Raw genomic sequence first — 15,337 nt, 5'->3', positions numbered from 1 at the left:
TGAAATACGAAAGAATGGGATGTTCCAAGGGGATTTACACACATGCTTAACTTTACACACTGAGTACATCCATTGAAGTCAGCCAGACTACTCCCAGCATGTAAAGTTAAGCACATGCTTAAGTCTTTGCAAGACAGGGGCCTAAGGGAGTTATGAGCCTAAATCATTCCAAGCCATAATGAATAATACCAACAATACACTGCCTTTGTGTTAATTTGGTATTTAATTTATTTTGTTTCCTCATAAATTTTACTGTGATGCAGAATTTTGTATTGAAAGTGGAAACCACTAGAGGGCTTGTCTAAACAAATAGTGCATGACAAGCTGAAGGGTAAATCTACAGTGCACTAGCCTACCACACACTAACTGTCCGTGTGGACCCTGCTACCACGTACTGAAAGTTTTCTCGTGCAGGTTGGTCTCCCTCTGATTCAAAGCAGAGTAGATCCTAGCACACTTTTAGTGCGCAGCAGCAGGGTCCACACAGACAGTGAGTGCACAGCACCCTAGGGCACTATAGATTTACACCCCAGTTTGCTGTATGCTAACTGTTCGTCAGGATGAGCCCTTAGAAAAATTCAGGGGTAAGCGGGAAGTTTTGGAAATTGGGTAGGGGGCAGTTGAGGCTTTTGGCAGTTGACAAGGTGTTGGAGGCAGTTAACGTTTGAAATAAGCACATTAGTTGGATGTGAAAATGATCAGCAATGTAATAGTGAACAATGTTGATAGTGAACTTTGCATAATTAGATTTCCAAATTAACACATCTCTCAGAGCTGTGGTTTCAGGATGTGTGGAGACTGACACTGTAGAAGGACATGACTGTGCCACTGTACACACTGTTCAAATCGGAAAGCTATCTTCACAAGCATAAGGGCTAGTGCTCTGGAGCATAATGCTGCAGCAAGTCCACAGCTCCAGAGTACATGGGACCTTGACCATACCCAATTAATTATTATTTACATCTGAACCATTACTGTATTATTCTGCAGTTTTTCCAGCCATGCTACTTGTTGCTGCTTTTTTTTTAAAAAAAACTGCAGCATAAACTGTATTTGAAAGGTCAGAGAGTTTAATTTTCTCCCCCCCCCGCCTCAGATTTTATTTCTGGCATCCAATGGGGCTTTAAATAGCTGACACTGCTGCAGTACGATGTTTTTAATGTTCTCAGGTATATGGTGTTATTTCTAGTCACAAAGAGTTTTGCAGGCTGGATGGAAAACAGGAATTTGATGCGGCCACTTTACAAAGATGTCTTAAAAACAGAAAATTTTCTTCTCCCTTTATAGGTTCTGATTTTATATGGCTGCCTATGGGAGCAATTCTCAGAAATTGTGAGGACAAATCACAATTTTTCAGAGACTTTCCTTGGGTCTCAGAGCGTGTCCTAAAAAACGGTGAGTTCATTCATTCTGTTTGAACCTTATTTTCATTAAAACTCAGCTCTGAAAATTTTGGGAGAAGTGTCTTGAAAACAATTAGATTAGGACTTTCTGCTCTTTGTGAGCTTTTGTGTAGTATATTCAGTTGTCTGGATTTTCAAAATTTGAAGTCTTCCCTTACACACTCATGATTCTGTTTTCTGGCAATTGTATCCTGTGCCAGGCTGGGGTTTTTTAAAGAACCTAAGGGAGCTAGGTTTCAGAGTAACAGCCATGTTAGTCTGTATTCGCAAAAAGAAAAGGAGTACTTGTGGCACCTTAGAGACTTACCAATTTATTTGAGCATAAGCTTTCGTGAGCTACAGCTCACTTCATCGGATGCATACTGTGGAAAGTGTAGAAGATCTTTTTATACACAGAAAGCATGAAAAAATACCTCCCCCCACCCCACTCTCCTGTTGGTAATAGCTTATCTAAAGGGAGCTAGGTGCCCAACTCTCACTGAATTGCCTTTGAAAATCCCAATTACAGTATACAACTCTCAATGCCTGTCAAAATCCATTGTGTCACACCTGCATTTCCCTCTGCAAAATTGTGCTTAAAGGGACATTGCTATCTTGAGATTTTGATTTCTATCTGAAAATGTATCTTCTGAAATGTCAGGTAACACCTAAAGTTTCTATAGCTAAAATAATGTAGTGTGGGCAAAGAATTGTCTTTGTTTTTTCTTCAGTTTATTGCTAGCATTATCTTCTACTGCATGGTAGGGCATAGGTGCTGGAATTAGGGGTGTGGGGGGTGCTTCAGCACCCCCTAGCTTGAAGTGGTTTCCATTATATACAGGGTTTACAGTTTGGTTCAATTGTTCTCAGCACCCCCACTATACAAATTGTTCCAGCACCTCTGCAGTAGGATACTGCTCTGAAATTATCTCTGGAACGGTGAAGGGTCATGTGGGTCATGTCAAGACACCCCATTTTGGATATCTCTACTGTAGATCATCACTGATTGTCCCCAGCATTGTACACATTCCTTCCCCTTTCTTATCTGTGCCTCTGATTTTGGTTTTCTTTCTACTTCATCACAGATGACTGACAACATTGACTGGTTACAGAGCCAAAATGGACTCTGTAAAGTGGATCGCTATACTCCAGGAGGTGAAGAAGAACAGAACTGGACAGTAAGAAATGTGTTGGGTTTTTTTAATTATTGTATAAATCTATTTTCATAAAAAGAACAGTCTGGAAAAATAACCAACAAAAATACCATACAGAGCATGAAAAGTGATTTGTCTCTGTATGGATATATTAAAGAAAGGTAAATGTTTTTCCCAATGAATTTATTAGTAAACAGGGCTCTGTACATTGCAATTAGATTGTCAGTCATGTAATCAAAGATGCCAGACGTTTGCACTGTTATATTACAAGTTTGGATCCATTTGAATGGTTTTATGCTATATGTTTCATACCTTGGAAGTAGCAAGGTCTTTGTGTCTCAGATATGGTAGTTACTGGTCCCTTACAGAAAGGGATTTACTCTCCAAATGAGAGGAATCAATGTTCAGCTCCATATATTGTAAATAATGTAAGGTTACCATTTGGGAAAATGGGATCTAGAATTTTTTCATTGGTATAGACATTACCTTATCTTCCAAAGTAAAATATTGCATATTTTTTCTTAGGCCAATTAAGGTTTCACTAACAGCGCGGGTGTTGGTTTAATCTCAATGAAAAGTCGGTTGCTGAATGTTCATAATTAATCATCTTGCTGATAAATTTGGTTATAGATCATGTACTAGAAGAAAACATAGGGTATGATGGCACTCTCTCGCTCTGGGTGAATAGTGAGAAAATTTATTCACAGATGTTGTCCTGAGATCAAACGAGAATTTACTTTTAACTTTGTTCACCTCCCTTTTTATTAGCTCTTTGCAAACATTCATGCAAGCAAAATTTGTTCATACAAAAGTTCCCCAAAAGCAGTATTTCTGACAAGAACCATAGATTTGTTTAATACATTTGTCAAATAAGTTATTAGTTGTGATTTGTTTATCCAGCTCTTGTACCCAGAATGTTGTGACAGCACCAGCAGCTGTTATTAGAAATACCAACAATGTGTTTTAGGTTGCTAATGTATGGTAAAGATTATGGATAAGATAAGAGGTATGTATTGTGACATTCCCCTGGTGTTATCTGGACTGGTGATCTGCTAGGTCACTCCAATCCTCGACTCTGGGAGCCAGCCTTACCCTGCTCTGCTGTGAGAACCCCCCACTCCCGGGCTGTTCATGCACAGCCTCTAGCACGTAAGCTGCTCCAAGCTATGTGAGTGAGCACTTTTGGCCAGCCACTGCTTGGATTGTGCAACCTATTGACACTAGTCAATATCTCCGGTCCCAGACACAACCCGAGGAACCTCCGTCTTGCAGTGTCCAGTTGTGCCCGCTGGGCACTGCAATCTTATATTAGTTTGTCAATTTAACAAAGAAATTGCTATGTACCAGGCTTGTTATCCCAAGGGGAGTCTCTGACCCACTTCAAACCAAACGCACTGCTTCAGGTAGAATAAACAAACAAAGTTATGAACTACAAAAGATAGATTTTAAGTGATTATAAGTCAAACCACAACAAGTCAGATTTGGTCAAATTAAATAAAAGCAAAACACATTCTAAACTGATCTTAACAATTTCAGTGCCCTTACAAACTTAGATGCTTCTCACCACAGGCTGGCTGGTTGCCCTTCAGCCAGGCTCTCCCCTTTGATCAGCACTTCAGTCGCCTGGTGGTGGTGTCTGTAGATGGAGGTGGATGAGAGAGAGCATGGCAAACGTCTCTTCCTTTTATCATGTTCTTTCCTCCCTCTTGGCTTTCCCCCCCAACCACCCCGCCTTCAGAGTCAGGTGAGCATTACCTCATTGTAGTCCCAAACTGACAAAGGGAAGGGGGATGACTCACTTGAGAGTCCAACAGATCCTTTGTTGTTGCCTAGGCCAGTGTCCTTTGTTCCTGTGAGGCTGAGCTGGGTTTGTCCCATACCTGCCCTGATGAGATGTGAACTGCCCCTCTGCTCCTGGAGAGTTTTGCCTGGGCTTGTTTTAAGCCAAAAGGACACATTTTCAGCCTCATAACTATTTACATGAAATTACAACCTATAACATTACTATAACAACAATGCTCAGTGCATCATGGTGCTTCCGAAGACACCCAACATGACAAACTTTGCACTGGATACCACACAATCATATTATAAGAATGAACATGGGGGTGCAGGGTGTTCCTCCGCGGTACAGAGCATCACATGTACCATCTTCAAATTATGTGAATTTGATTATGGTAGTTGTTCTTAAAGTAAAGGCACTGAGAGAGTTGTTGATAGGTGCAGTGTATAAAGTGAAAGAATACCTACAATTATTATTTAGGGCTAAATTGTGCTCTTTTACATCCAAAGTAACTCCACCAGAGTCAATGGGCCAGATTCTGCTTTCAACTATATCTGTGTGAGTCCAGACTAAATCCACTGAATTTATCAGTTACTCTGGATTTATACCAGTATGACTTAGGAGCTGCATTTCCTGGGTGTGGAATCTCTTACAAAATAAAGTATACTTTATTTGGGTAAGGTTGGCAGTATCGGGCCCATACAAAGCCTGTAGCAACATTCAGAACCAGAACTCAAGAATCCTGACTGAAGCTGTGAGATTCATGTTGGTTTTAGTTTGCCTGGTTCATACCAATTTTCTGTGGATTCAGATTAATGTAGTTGTGCACATTGAGTTTTGATGAAAGTTTTGGGTTTATCTGACTCCCAGATAATGATGGCAGTAAAGAGCAGTGTGAAACTGGCAAAGGTTTGTAAAGTTCTCTGTAATGCCAATAGGTTTAGTAGGTTTCAGTTTGTGATATTGCTATCTGTTCACCAGTCTGTGTCTCTCTCTAGTAGTGGAGGCCTGTTGGTCCTGATGTAGCTGATTTTGTGTCATGGACTGACACTCTTCAGTTCTTTTGTGTAGGTGACATTGTGGGACTGAAGTCTGCTGTTGTCCAGGCTTGAGGGGTTTATTGGATCTAAGCATTACATCCCTTCTCCCACCCAATCATGCAGTCAAGATAAAATACATGATGCATCCCAAAGAGATGTCCTTTTGCTATAATACAAGGATGAGATGACCATTAGTTATATATCTTCTGGCATCTGTACACTACGCATTGACATAGTGAGTCACATCCATGATGATAAAAATTTAGAATGCACACACAAAAGAACAGCAGCAGCATTGAGGCAGATACATTAATTAAACCGTCATTTCCCCCATCAGGTTCTCATAATTACTAGAGATTTAAGCATGTTAAAATTACTGGACAAAATTATTAATGATTAATTACTAATTTATTTATTTATTATTGTTTTAAAGTGAACAGCAACAAGAGTACAGCTGCTATATATTTCTTTCTTTCTTGATGTGGGGGGGAGGGGGGAAGCGGGTGGGGGAAAGCCATCAGATCCACATCAAGCTCCTCCCTTTGAAGCTGAGGGGATATCCAGATGGTCTAATGGGATAGTTACATGGCTATTCATTACGGCTGTGATTGTTCTATTCCTCTCCGTCAAAGTGCTTTAAGAGGGAAAAAGTAGTTAAACAATCCCTGTGCTGCAGACAGCTCCTAGATAGATGACAGCAATGCTGGTGGAGCTGTGATGAGAGCACTAGCCCTTCAGCTTCACAAATACAGGCCTCTAACTGGCAATAGCAGTAAGAGCCTTTTCATGAGAGGGAGCTAGCTAAAAGAAGATAACATCAGATAGACACACAAAGAAAGTACCTTTCAGAGGGACAATGGAAATAAGATTAAATTTACTAAACGTCATTCCTTTGTTGCTGTTCTCAGATAACAAGTAAACTCATCCTCAGTGCTGGAAGGGTAAAGCAAAGAGCAGTCTCTGATCTTTAAAAGACAATGTATTTCTTGGAGAATCAGGTGAATGATATATGTCATTTGGATCCTTGGTTTGTTCATTCACGAGAGATTAAACTCAGATGTATCTATATCTTTTTGCTTCTCTCTCCACAGTTGTTAAAACATCCAGTTTGTACATCCATTCATTAGTCCTTGTTGTTTACATTTTTCTCTACTATGTAACCCATACAGAAGAAAGAGGCCAGACTACATGCTAGTATAGGACCTGGTCCAACTTCCACTGAAGTCAGTGAGAGTCTTACTATTCACATCAATGGGTGCATCTACAGAAGAAGAGTTAGTGTCCATGTTGCAGCTGCACTAGTGCTAAGCCACCAGTACAGAACAGGGTTTCATGCCATGATAGTAAAAATGTCATCATGTCTGCACTAGCACTTATGTTGGTTCTACCACGGGTTGAGCTGCAACAGTGCTAGCAATTGCTATAATATAGGTATTGATTTTTCTGGCGTAGGCAAGGCTGATGAGAATTGCATTAGGTTTTTATAGAATGCCTTGGACTGAGCAAGGTCTTTGTACCAAGGGAATATGAATATTGGGAAATAAACCATTGTAAATTTGTGATTTGTTTCAATCCTTAGACCGATTCAGCAAAATTTTTCAAACAAGCTGCATCCGATCCACTTAAAGTCTTGAGCTGGCTCCGAAAAGATCTCGAAAGATGTGCACTTGGAATCCAGGATGTGCTGAAGTCTACCAGTAAACAAAAGGCTTGTGAGAACTCAAGGGAACCATCAATAGGTGGGCAGAGCATCCAAATGCGCAATGCACCCTCACCAGGTGGTTTCAGTGTCTATGATGAGCAGTTTAGCATGGACGTTAGATCCAACAGTGGGTCACCCGATTTTCATATGGAGATGAAAGCAACCTCAAGTCAAAAGGAACCAAAGGACATAGAAGGTCAGCTAACTTCTGCAGATACCAAGCAGGGTGTGGATGAAGTCTCTTTTTATGTTAACAGACTCTCTAACCTTGTCATTGCAATGGCACGTAAAGAGATTAATGACAAGACAGATGGCACTGATAAGTGTATACACAAGTCACTTTTCGCCTCTCTTGGGGAACCAGGTCACAAGGCTATTGGAGTAGGCACAAATGAAGGCAAAAATAATCCATCAGAGAATTCAACTCATATTACTATGAAGGAAACCAAATATGAAGAGAATCCATCTTCCAAGAAGAAAACATTTTTTTATAAAGCAGATGAACAATCTTCAGTCAGAAATGAGCAGAGTAATGAAAGAAGGTCAGCACACAGTGAGAACAGATCATGTCATCATAAAAAACGCTTTGGCCCAGATGAATTTACGAATACTTTAAGCAAAGGGATTCTGGTTTATGCCAATAATGTGGTTTCAGATATGATGGTCTCAGTTATGAAGACCATGAAAGTTGAAGTGAATGACTCAAGCATAGCTTGTGTGGTGCTGAAAAAGGTGATACTAAAGCACTCCAAGGAGGTAGTTTCAGACTTAATAGATTCCTGTATGAAAAATTTACACAATGTTACAGGGACACTCATGACTGACTCAGATTTTGTTTCTGCAGTTAAGCGGAGCCTATTCAGTCAAGGAAGTCATAAGGCTGCAGAAATAGTACAAGCAATGCTAAATCGTTTACATACTACCTTAATAGTGCAAAAACCAGCAGGAGATAAGTCCCAGTCTCAAAGCCTTGCGTATGCATCTGTAAAGACGGGTTCACGAGCAGCAGATGCAAAGGCTCAGAACTTGAGGTTTTCAGCAACAAAAACTGAAACAGTTACCAAAGAGAAAGAAAAAGAAAATACCTGTGCAGAAACAGTAGGTAACCACATAATTAAGCATGGGCTTACTCTATGGCATCAAAACCAACAAAAATGCAACAGATGCTCGAAGTCTCAGCCTTCAGCAAGGGAAGCTGAACCTAAACCTCCAGAAAATCCACACTGGAGTTCAGAAATTCAGAACATGACCAAAACATCCGGAGATGCATGGGCAAAAGATCTGATTGTGACTGCACTATTGTTGATACAGTATCATCTAATCCAACAGGAGAACGCAGGCAAGGGCACAGCTGAAGGGGGCAAAACTAACAAAGCAGGTACCACTTCATTTGGATTCCTCTCACATGAGTCCCATGAAAAAGGTGGTTGCAGTAGTTTCAGACCATCTTCAGCAAAAGATCAGGATGCATCAAAGCAAAGTGATGAATCAGGTTCCCAGAAGTCAGAACTTCAAAAGCGGAACCCTGAAAATGACATGTCCAGTGTCATATTAATGCTCATCCGAAAATTAATAAATGAAACCGGTTGCAAAATAGAAGGCCAGCAAGGAAATTCCATGATGGATGAAACAAACAGGAATCCTGGCAAAACCTCTGAGGGACATGCCTTTTCAGAAGTTGAACAGTCCTGTGAAGAGGCTATATCTGGACTGACAAAAATGATTACTGATCAGTTTGACATAAGTGGAAAAGAGGGGGGCAGCGGGCAATTTGTTGACAGTTTGGTGGATACAGTGACAAAGTTGTGTCTTATGATAGCCAAATACAGCAACCCAGAGTCTGCTCTAGCAGAGATAGGGGACAGGGAAGATGGCACAGGATCTGTGGATTCCAAGGGCACAGGAACCGCTGAGGCTGGGCTTGGATCAGGTGAAGACAGTGCATCCGGTCGCAAAGTGGTAGTGGTGAATCAGAATCCTTCCGAGAGCTTACATAACAAACAGCTCCAAGCACTCCTCCAGTGGGTAGCAGCCTCTCAGACAAATGTGCCTGTATTGTATTTCTTGGATGAGGATGATGAGTTTCTGAATAAGGTAAGCAATGAAGTAATTGGGTAATGGGCAGGGACTTTAGGGCATGGTGGGATTTAGGTTCTTTCTTCAGTTTTTTACTATCTTGTGGTATAAAGCTTTTGTTCTAAGGAAAACTTAATTTCTGGCCTTTTCTCTTACTAAAATAGTACTCATCGTGTTAATGATGGTGCTATTGCCTTTATAAAATAACAACATCATAAACATTAGAGGTGGAGAAAGCTATTATGCCATCTACTCCACCCCCCTCCAGTGAAGAATTGTTCTCTATGGTGCACTCTCCACTACTTTGAGTCTAGTTTTACATGACCCAAGTGATTTTACTTCCACCACTTCCCTTAGTTCCACAGATTAATAATCATAGAATATCAGGGTTGGAAGGGACCTCAGGAGGTCATCTAGTCCAACCCCCTGCTCAAAGCAGGACCAATCCCCCATTTTTGGCCCAGATCCCTAAATGGCCCCCTCAAGGATTGAACTCACAACCCTGGGTTTAGCAGGCCAATGCTCAAACCACTGAGCTATCCTTCCCCCCCATATTAAGAACTTTTTCATGATATTCCATTGTATGATACATTTTATGAAACTGACCTCTGCAAAGCACTTTGAGATCCACTGATGAAAAGCGCTATATAAGAGTAGATAATTATCATCATCATCATTACTATTATTTATTATATAGGGACACGTGTCAATTTCAAAGTTACATATTGTGGACAATCAAATTTCTTTTCCTAAATTACTAACCTTAGATTATTAATAGTAAAAAATTTTAAAATCCAAATTACTTTTCACTACATGTGATTTGTTTACCTTTTAAATTTCTTTCACTTAGAAAGGCCATTTGTCTGGTTTTCAGCTGGACAGTCCTGGTTTTCTAAAGTAGTGTCCCCTGTACAATAGTGATTTAGACCTGGACTGGTTTTGTTTGGTATTTTCATGTAAAGTCAGTGGACACACAGAGATTGCCAATTTTCAAAGCACGTCAACCCGCCCCCACTGACATGACCTCGCACACACCATGCGTGCAAGGTAATGTCGGCAGGGATGGGATGATGGGCTTTGAAAAATGGCTTCCTTTGTGTAGCATGACCTTTTGCACACTAAGCAAGGTCACACTGACGGTGGCAGGTACACTCTGTTCCCAGAAGTACTGGAGTATCCAATATTCTGCGGATGCGGCAGTAGCCACCCTACTCTCATCTTGGACAATGAAAATCACTTTTAGTGTTACTTATAGTAGATTTCATTTTCAGGTTGCTGCAATTTGCTCTATATACATAGGAAGTTTAAGAACAAAGAAATGGAAACATTCATGTTGGTCTTAGGTTTTATAGGCTTGTCTTTACAAAATCTAAATTATGGGTCAATTTTGAGTTGACAGTGCCACTTTAATGTCATAGCTCTACTAAGTTTTACCCCTTTGTATTATCTTAAATAATTCTTCTCTCCCCTTGGTATTTTTACCCTTCAAATATCTGAGGGCTTTAATCATGTCCCCTCAGAACTGTTACTTAGCCAGGGTATAAGTAATTAGGTTTTTTTCAGTCTGTCCTCATAAATCAATCTCTCCATTCCCCTAGTCATTTGTTATTCCCCTCTATATTTCCTCCAATTTGTTAGTATTACAGAGGCATTGCTAGCTAGCTAAAGCTTTATTTAGATTTATATATTTTCATTTAAAGCAAGAAGAAATATCCTCCATTTCACACTTTAATAATTGAATTTAGTTTCCAGTTTTACACACCAATTCTTACTAGGCTAATTGAATTGTTTATATATTTTAATAAATGTTCTGACTTTGTCAGAAGAAGCATTTTTTTTAGCTTTGCCCTGACAGTCTCACCATTTTTGTCTCCCTCTAGCTAAAAACACACAGTCCCCAAAACCACAAGACTTCAAACACATCCAGTAGTATCTCTGACATACCACTGTTCAAATTTTAAATTACAATTTTAAAATTATTCCCTTATTTGGCTTAATCAATTTGATCTACTGCAAGGAAAGTTGCTGGAAATGTCAATTTCTGCCAGCTGCTTAAGTTCTTCAGTGCTGGCAGCCTGCCACCCTGACTCGGTTACTGTATTGAGGCCAAAAGGCACTCTAGCCCTGCTGGGGAAAGTGGCAGGCCTAATTAACAAAAAGGTCACATCTCCAGAGTTCCTTTTATAACAAACCAACATTCTCCCTCCTAGGGCTTTTTTTCCCCAGTCTTTCTTCAGGTAGCAAAGAGTTCTCCACAGACAATCTTGTGGCAAAGTTCAGAGTGAACTAACTTTTCCTCCCTGTGGTTATATTTCCAAAATAAAATCCAAACAGACATTGCTTCCCTTTGCCTGGGAGAGATTCTCAGCTCTTCTTGCTCCCTTCAGGTCTTGGGGCAAGGCTGGGTTTATGTAGTATCAAGTGTCTTGATCTGAGAGTAAACAAAGAAAAATCTGCATTGATCTCTAGACTTCAGATAGGCTACCTTAGATTCTACCAAGGCTCTAGCTTGCCTATTCCCAGGACAGTTCATAGAGCACATCCAGGCAGTCAGTCTAACCAAATGTAGGTTAGAAGATTTAGTGATGGAATCCAGCACCTTAGTCACCTCCTAGGCAGGGTTGCAGATGAACAAACCAAGCATTTACAAATTGAATATGATAATGTTTCCTCACTCAGCAGGTCAAAGACATTCTACTTTAGTGGACACTGCCAGAGAATATCTGAGAAGCAGACTGACAGAAGACAATGATAGGCACAGATGCTTCAAACCTGGGTTTGAGAGCACATTCAAAATGTTTGTTGATAGCTTTGAAGAGCTTGGGAGGCAAAATTCCCCATAAACTTGCTAGAGTTCAGAGCCATCAGGACAGCTCTCAAATCCTGTCTCCTACAGATCAAAGGACTGCCAGTGCAGATTCTCTCATACATTCTGTTTATGATGTAGTACCTGGACAAGCAAAGGGGAGATTTGTTCTCTCTGTTGAGACAGGGGGCAATCCTTGGGAGTAGTTAATCCAGAATGAAATTTCTTCATCTGCTCTGCAACTGGCAAATATAAGAACCCTCCACAATAGCCAAACATGTTGATCATCACAAATGATCACATAAACCATCAGTGGCTTGTCCAATATTTGCTAGGTGATGTCATCTGGACAGAAGCAGGCCTAAGTTATTTAGAATGTTGAATATATATTTAGCCTTTGGAGAAAATTCTACAGATCAAATTATCTTGACTGAAAAGTTGGCCAAATTGATAAGACATCATGCCTCCAGATGAATCTAGTCATGCTATAGACTACCTAATATTCCTGTGCTGGAACATCTCAGAGCTTTATCAGGTAGGGGATAGTGGCTTTAATAGCATGTATCACAATATGCCCTTGTCTGAAATTAATAGGACTGCTACGTGGAGTTCGGTTCACACCATTGAGAATCACTATTCTCTCAACACCACATCAAGAGCAGATACTGGGTTTGGAAGATCGGTGCTTCATGTAATGTTCAGCTAATAGTGTTCCACAGTCCACCTCCTCAGGGAGGTCACTGCCTCCTAACTTCTTACAGCTGGGCTTTGTGGAAGCAGTGTCATGAAGGAGAAAAGTCATTTATTTACCAATAGTAAATTTTGTTCTCTGAATGTATTGGCTCCATATAGCCACACTGTCCCTGCTTCCCCACTCTTAATATGTCTTGTTACAGAACCCACCTACAAATAGGGCTTCTGGATGTAGACAAGAACTGAAGGATGGTTAGAAAGGATGGGATATCTATGACCTTGTTCTGTGGACTGTTGGAAGTGGGGGAATTGTGCACCCTCCCTAACTGCCAGCTACTGCTCAAATATAGTTCCATGGTCGCATGTCTAGGCATTTGACTCCTGCAGTGTGGCTCTGTGGAAGCCATACGGTCAGAGAAGAGGAGTTATTGTGGGTAAGTGACCCCTTTTTTCAAGGGGTGTAAATACACATAAATAGATGAAATTAAGAAAAAGAAAATACAGCATTTCCTGACAGACAAGTCTAATTAAACTGTGGAATAGTCTCCCAATGGAAGGGTTGGAAGCCTATTGCTAGGGACATTTAAAACTAGACTGAAGAAAGTCTGGATAATTGATTACTGGGAGTAAGCTGGCACTGAGGAATGGATTCTCTGAGGTCAATAGTACTAAGTCTGTCAGGTTGTATTTCTATAATTTGAGTAAAAACCCTAAGATTGGAATGTTTTTGCATTTTTTTTATTTTGTAGAAGAGAGAGTACATAGCCACAAAGCTCAGACATAGATCTAAATCTTTCCAAGTCTTGAAAACTTAGGGCCTGATCCAAAAACAATTGAGATCAATAAGAGGATTTCCATGGACATCAGTGGACACTAAACCATGCCCATACTCGCTATGAACTGGCTAAAGATATAGAAGGCAAGAAATTCTGAGTGAATGCGTATGAACACACACGTCCTAACATTTACTTCCCAAATTCTGCTCCATTCTGCCTTGTGCTCTTCAAACAGTGGGTGTTCTTAAATGTCATATGTGCTCTGATACCTCAGCATGGTGGAATAATAGCCTTCCACGTTGACTATGATTTCCAGTCATGTTTCATTTTAGTAAGAAAAATGATTAAAAGAAAACATTTTTGTCTGAAAGTGCCTACAGTTTTTTTTGTCACCATGGTATTTAACTGTAGTCTGTTGTATAATTACACATTTATAAATTTTAAAAAATTGCTTCCATGCCAGATGGTAATGGCTCGGGAGTCAGGATATGTTGTTTAGCATCAATACTATTCTAACTAGTATGGAAGAAAAGCCCTAAACATCTGCAAAGAAGACACTTTTCAAAGTGAAATATATGGCATATTTTCAGTTGCCTTTGTTTTTCTGCATACTAAAACCAGTCAGACCCAGGATGACTTAAATGCAGCCAGGTACTCAGAACCTGTTGCCAGAAGTCTTTTCATTTTCTTCTTCTGTGGCCCAACAACGCCTATTCTCCTTGGCTCCCAGTACACAACTTGATTTCCTTTTTAATAAATAACAGACACAAAAAGTGGTGCCAAATTGTTTTCTACAGAGATAGAAGCCAAGGAACAATGTATGCCTTTCTTGAACCATAATGCTATTAAGTTATCACTTGACACTACAGCCCACACATTTGCATTTTGGGCCAAACCTTGATCACCTTATGCACTTAGTCTCATTCAAGACAATGGGACTGCTCAAATGAGTTAGGAAAGTAGGGGGGTTTGCAACAAAGTAGCCACTGATGAAGATTTTTCTGATATTCAACCTAAATTTTCCCTTTGTAAACCTTAACCCATTTCTTCTAGTTATTATGACTTTGTATTTAAAACTAAGTAAGTCTCTCCCTTTTGGATTTTGTAGAGGATTATCTTGTCCCTATTTACAAATGACCTAGCCAGACTAGCTATTTGGCTCTTTTAATCATTCCTCATAGGTCAGCCTCCTGCAGCACCTGGGAATTACTGGGCTTGTACACCTAAGAGCATAGAATGGAAGTAGGTGAAAGAGAAGTACTTCAACACCCTCGCCTCTCATTTCTCCCTTTTAAAATATCCCATTTATGGTGTATCATACTTGTGTTTTGCTTCTGTTTATTTCACAGCTTCAACAACTGTCATCAATAGCAGTGGAGAAGGGGTACAGCGTGGGGGAAGTCATACAAGCAGTGCTGAAGTATGAGAAAGAAAAACAACTGGGCGAGGCCCTGGGAAATTTTGTTCGGTTGCCAGTGCTGGACTGGCTGCTTAATAACCTGTGAGCAGAAGCATCTCCTCTCTCTTCCTCACCAGCAGTGCTTCGTTTCCAGCCAAGCACCTATTACAACTCCAACATATCAGACTCAACTATCCACCACTGATTTGTAGGATACGATATTATCAGTTATTCTGACTCCTGCTGGACAAGCATATAAATAAAACAAAACAAATAGCTAATGAAGTCTGGTTGGAAAAGTTAATTATAATATGTCCCTTTTAGTTGTCTCCGTCAATTGAATTTTACACCTTGTGGCCTTCGATGGCTGCTGAAAATTCTCTCTCTTCCCATGCATCTTTTTCAAGCACAGTCTGGTCTGGGGGAGGAGGATTTAAGCTCTTTAACAAGACTTTTTACTGTATTTGGGGCCAAGTTTGAACAGTGCAGGATAGTTCATAGGCTTGATTCACTCATGCCAGCCAGA

The 15,337-nt window shown here is 40.3% G+C and overlaps 1 protein-coding gene across 1 annotated transcript; it reads left to right on the top strand.

The window, feature by feature from the left end:
• Nucleotides 1-2,467: 2,467 nt before the first annotated feature.
• AKAP3 (A-kinase anchoring protein 3) lies at nt 2,468-15,020 on the top strand. Its single transcript, XM_027819326.3, has 3 exons — nt 2,468-2,560; nt 6,939-9,155; nt 14,762-15,020. The coding sequence occupies exons 1-3, from the start codon at nt 2,468-2,470 to the stop codon at nt 14,915-14,917; spliced, it is 2,466 nt and encodes an 821-aa protein (XP_027675127.2). The 3' UTR covers nt 14,918-15,020.
• The last annotated feature ends 317 nt before the right edge of the window (nt 15,021-15,337 follow it).

The sequence above is a fragment of the Chelonia mydas genome, chromosome 1 (assembly GCF_015237465.2).
Source record: "Chelonia mydas isolate rCheMyd1 chromosome 1, rCheMyd1.pri.v2, whole genome shotgun sequence".
NCBI classification, from domain to species: domain Eukaryota; kingdom Metazoa; phylum Chordata; order Testudines; family Cheloniidae; genus Chelonia; species Chelonia mydas.
This window is presented reverse-complemented; position numbering and strand designations above follow the sequence as displayed.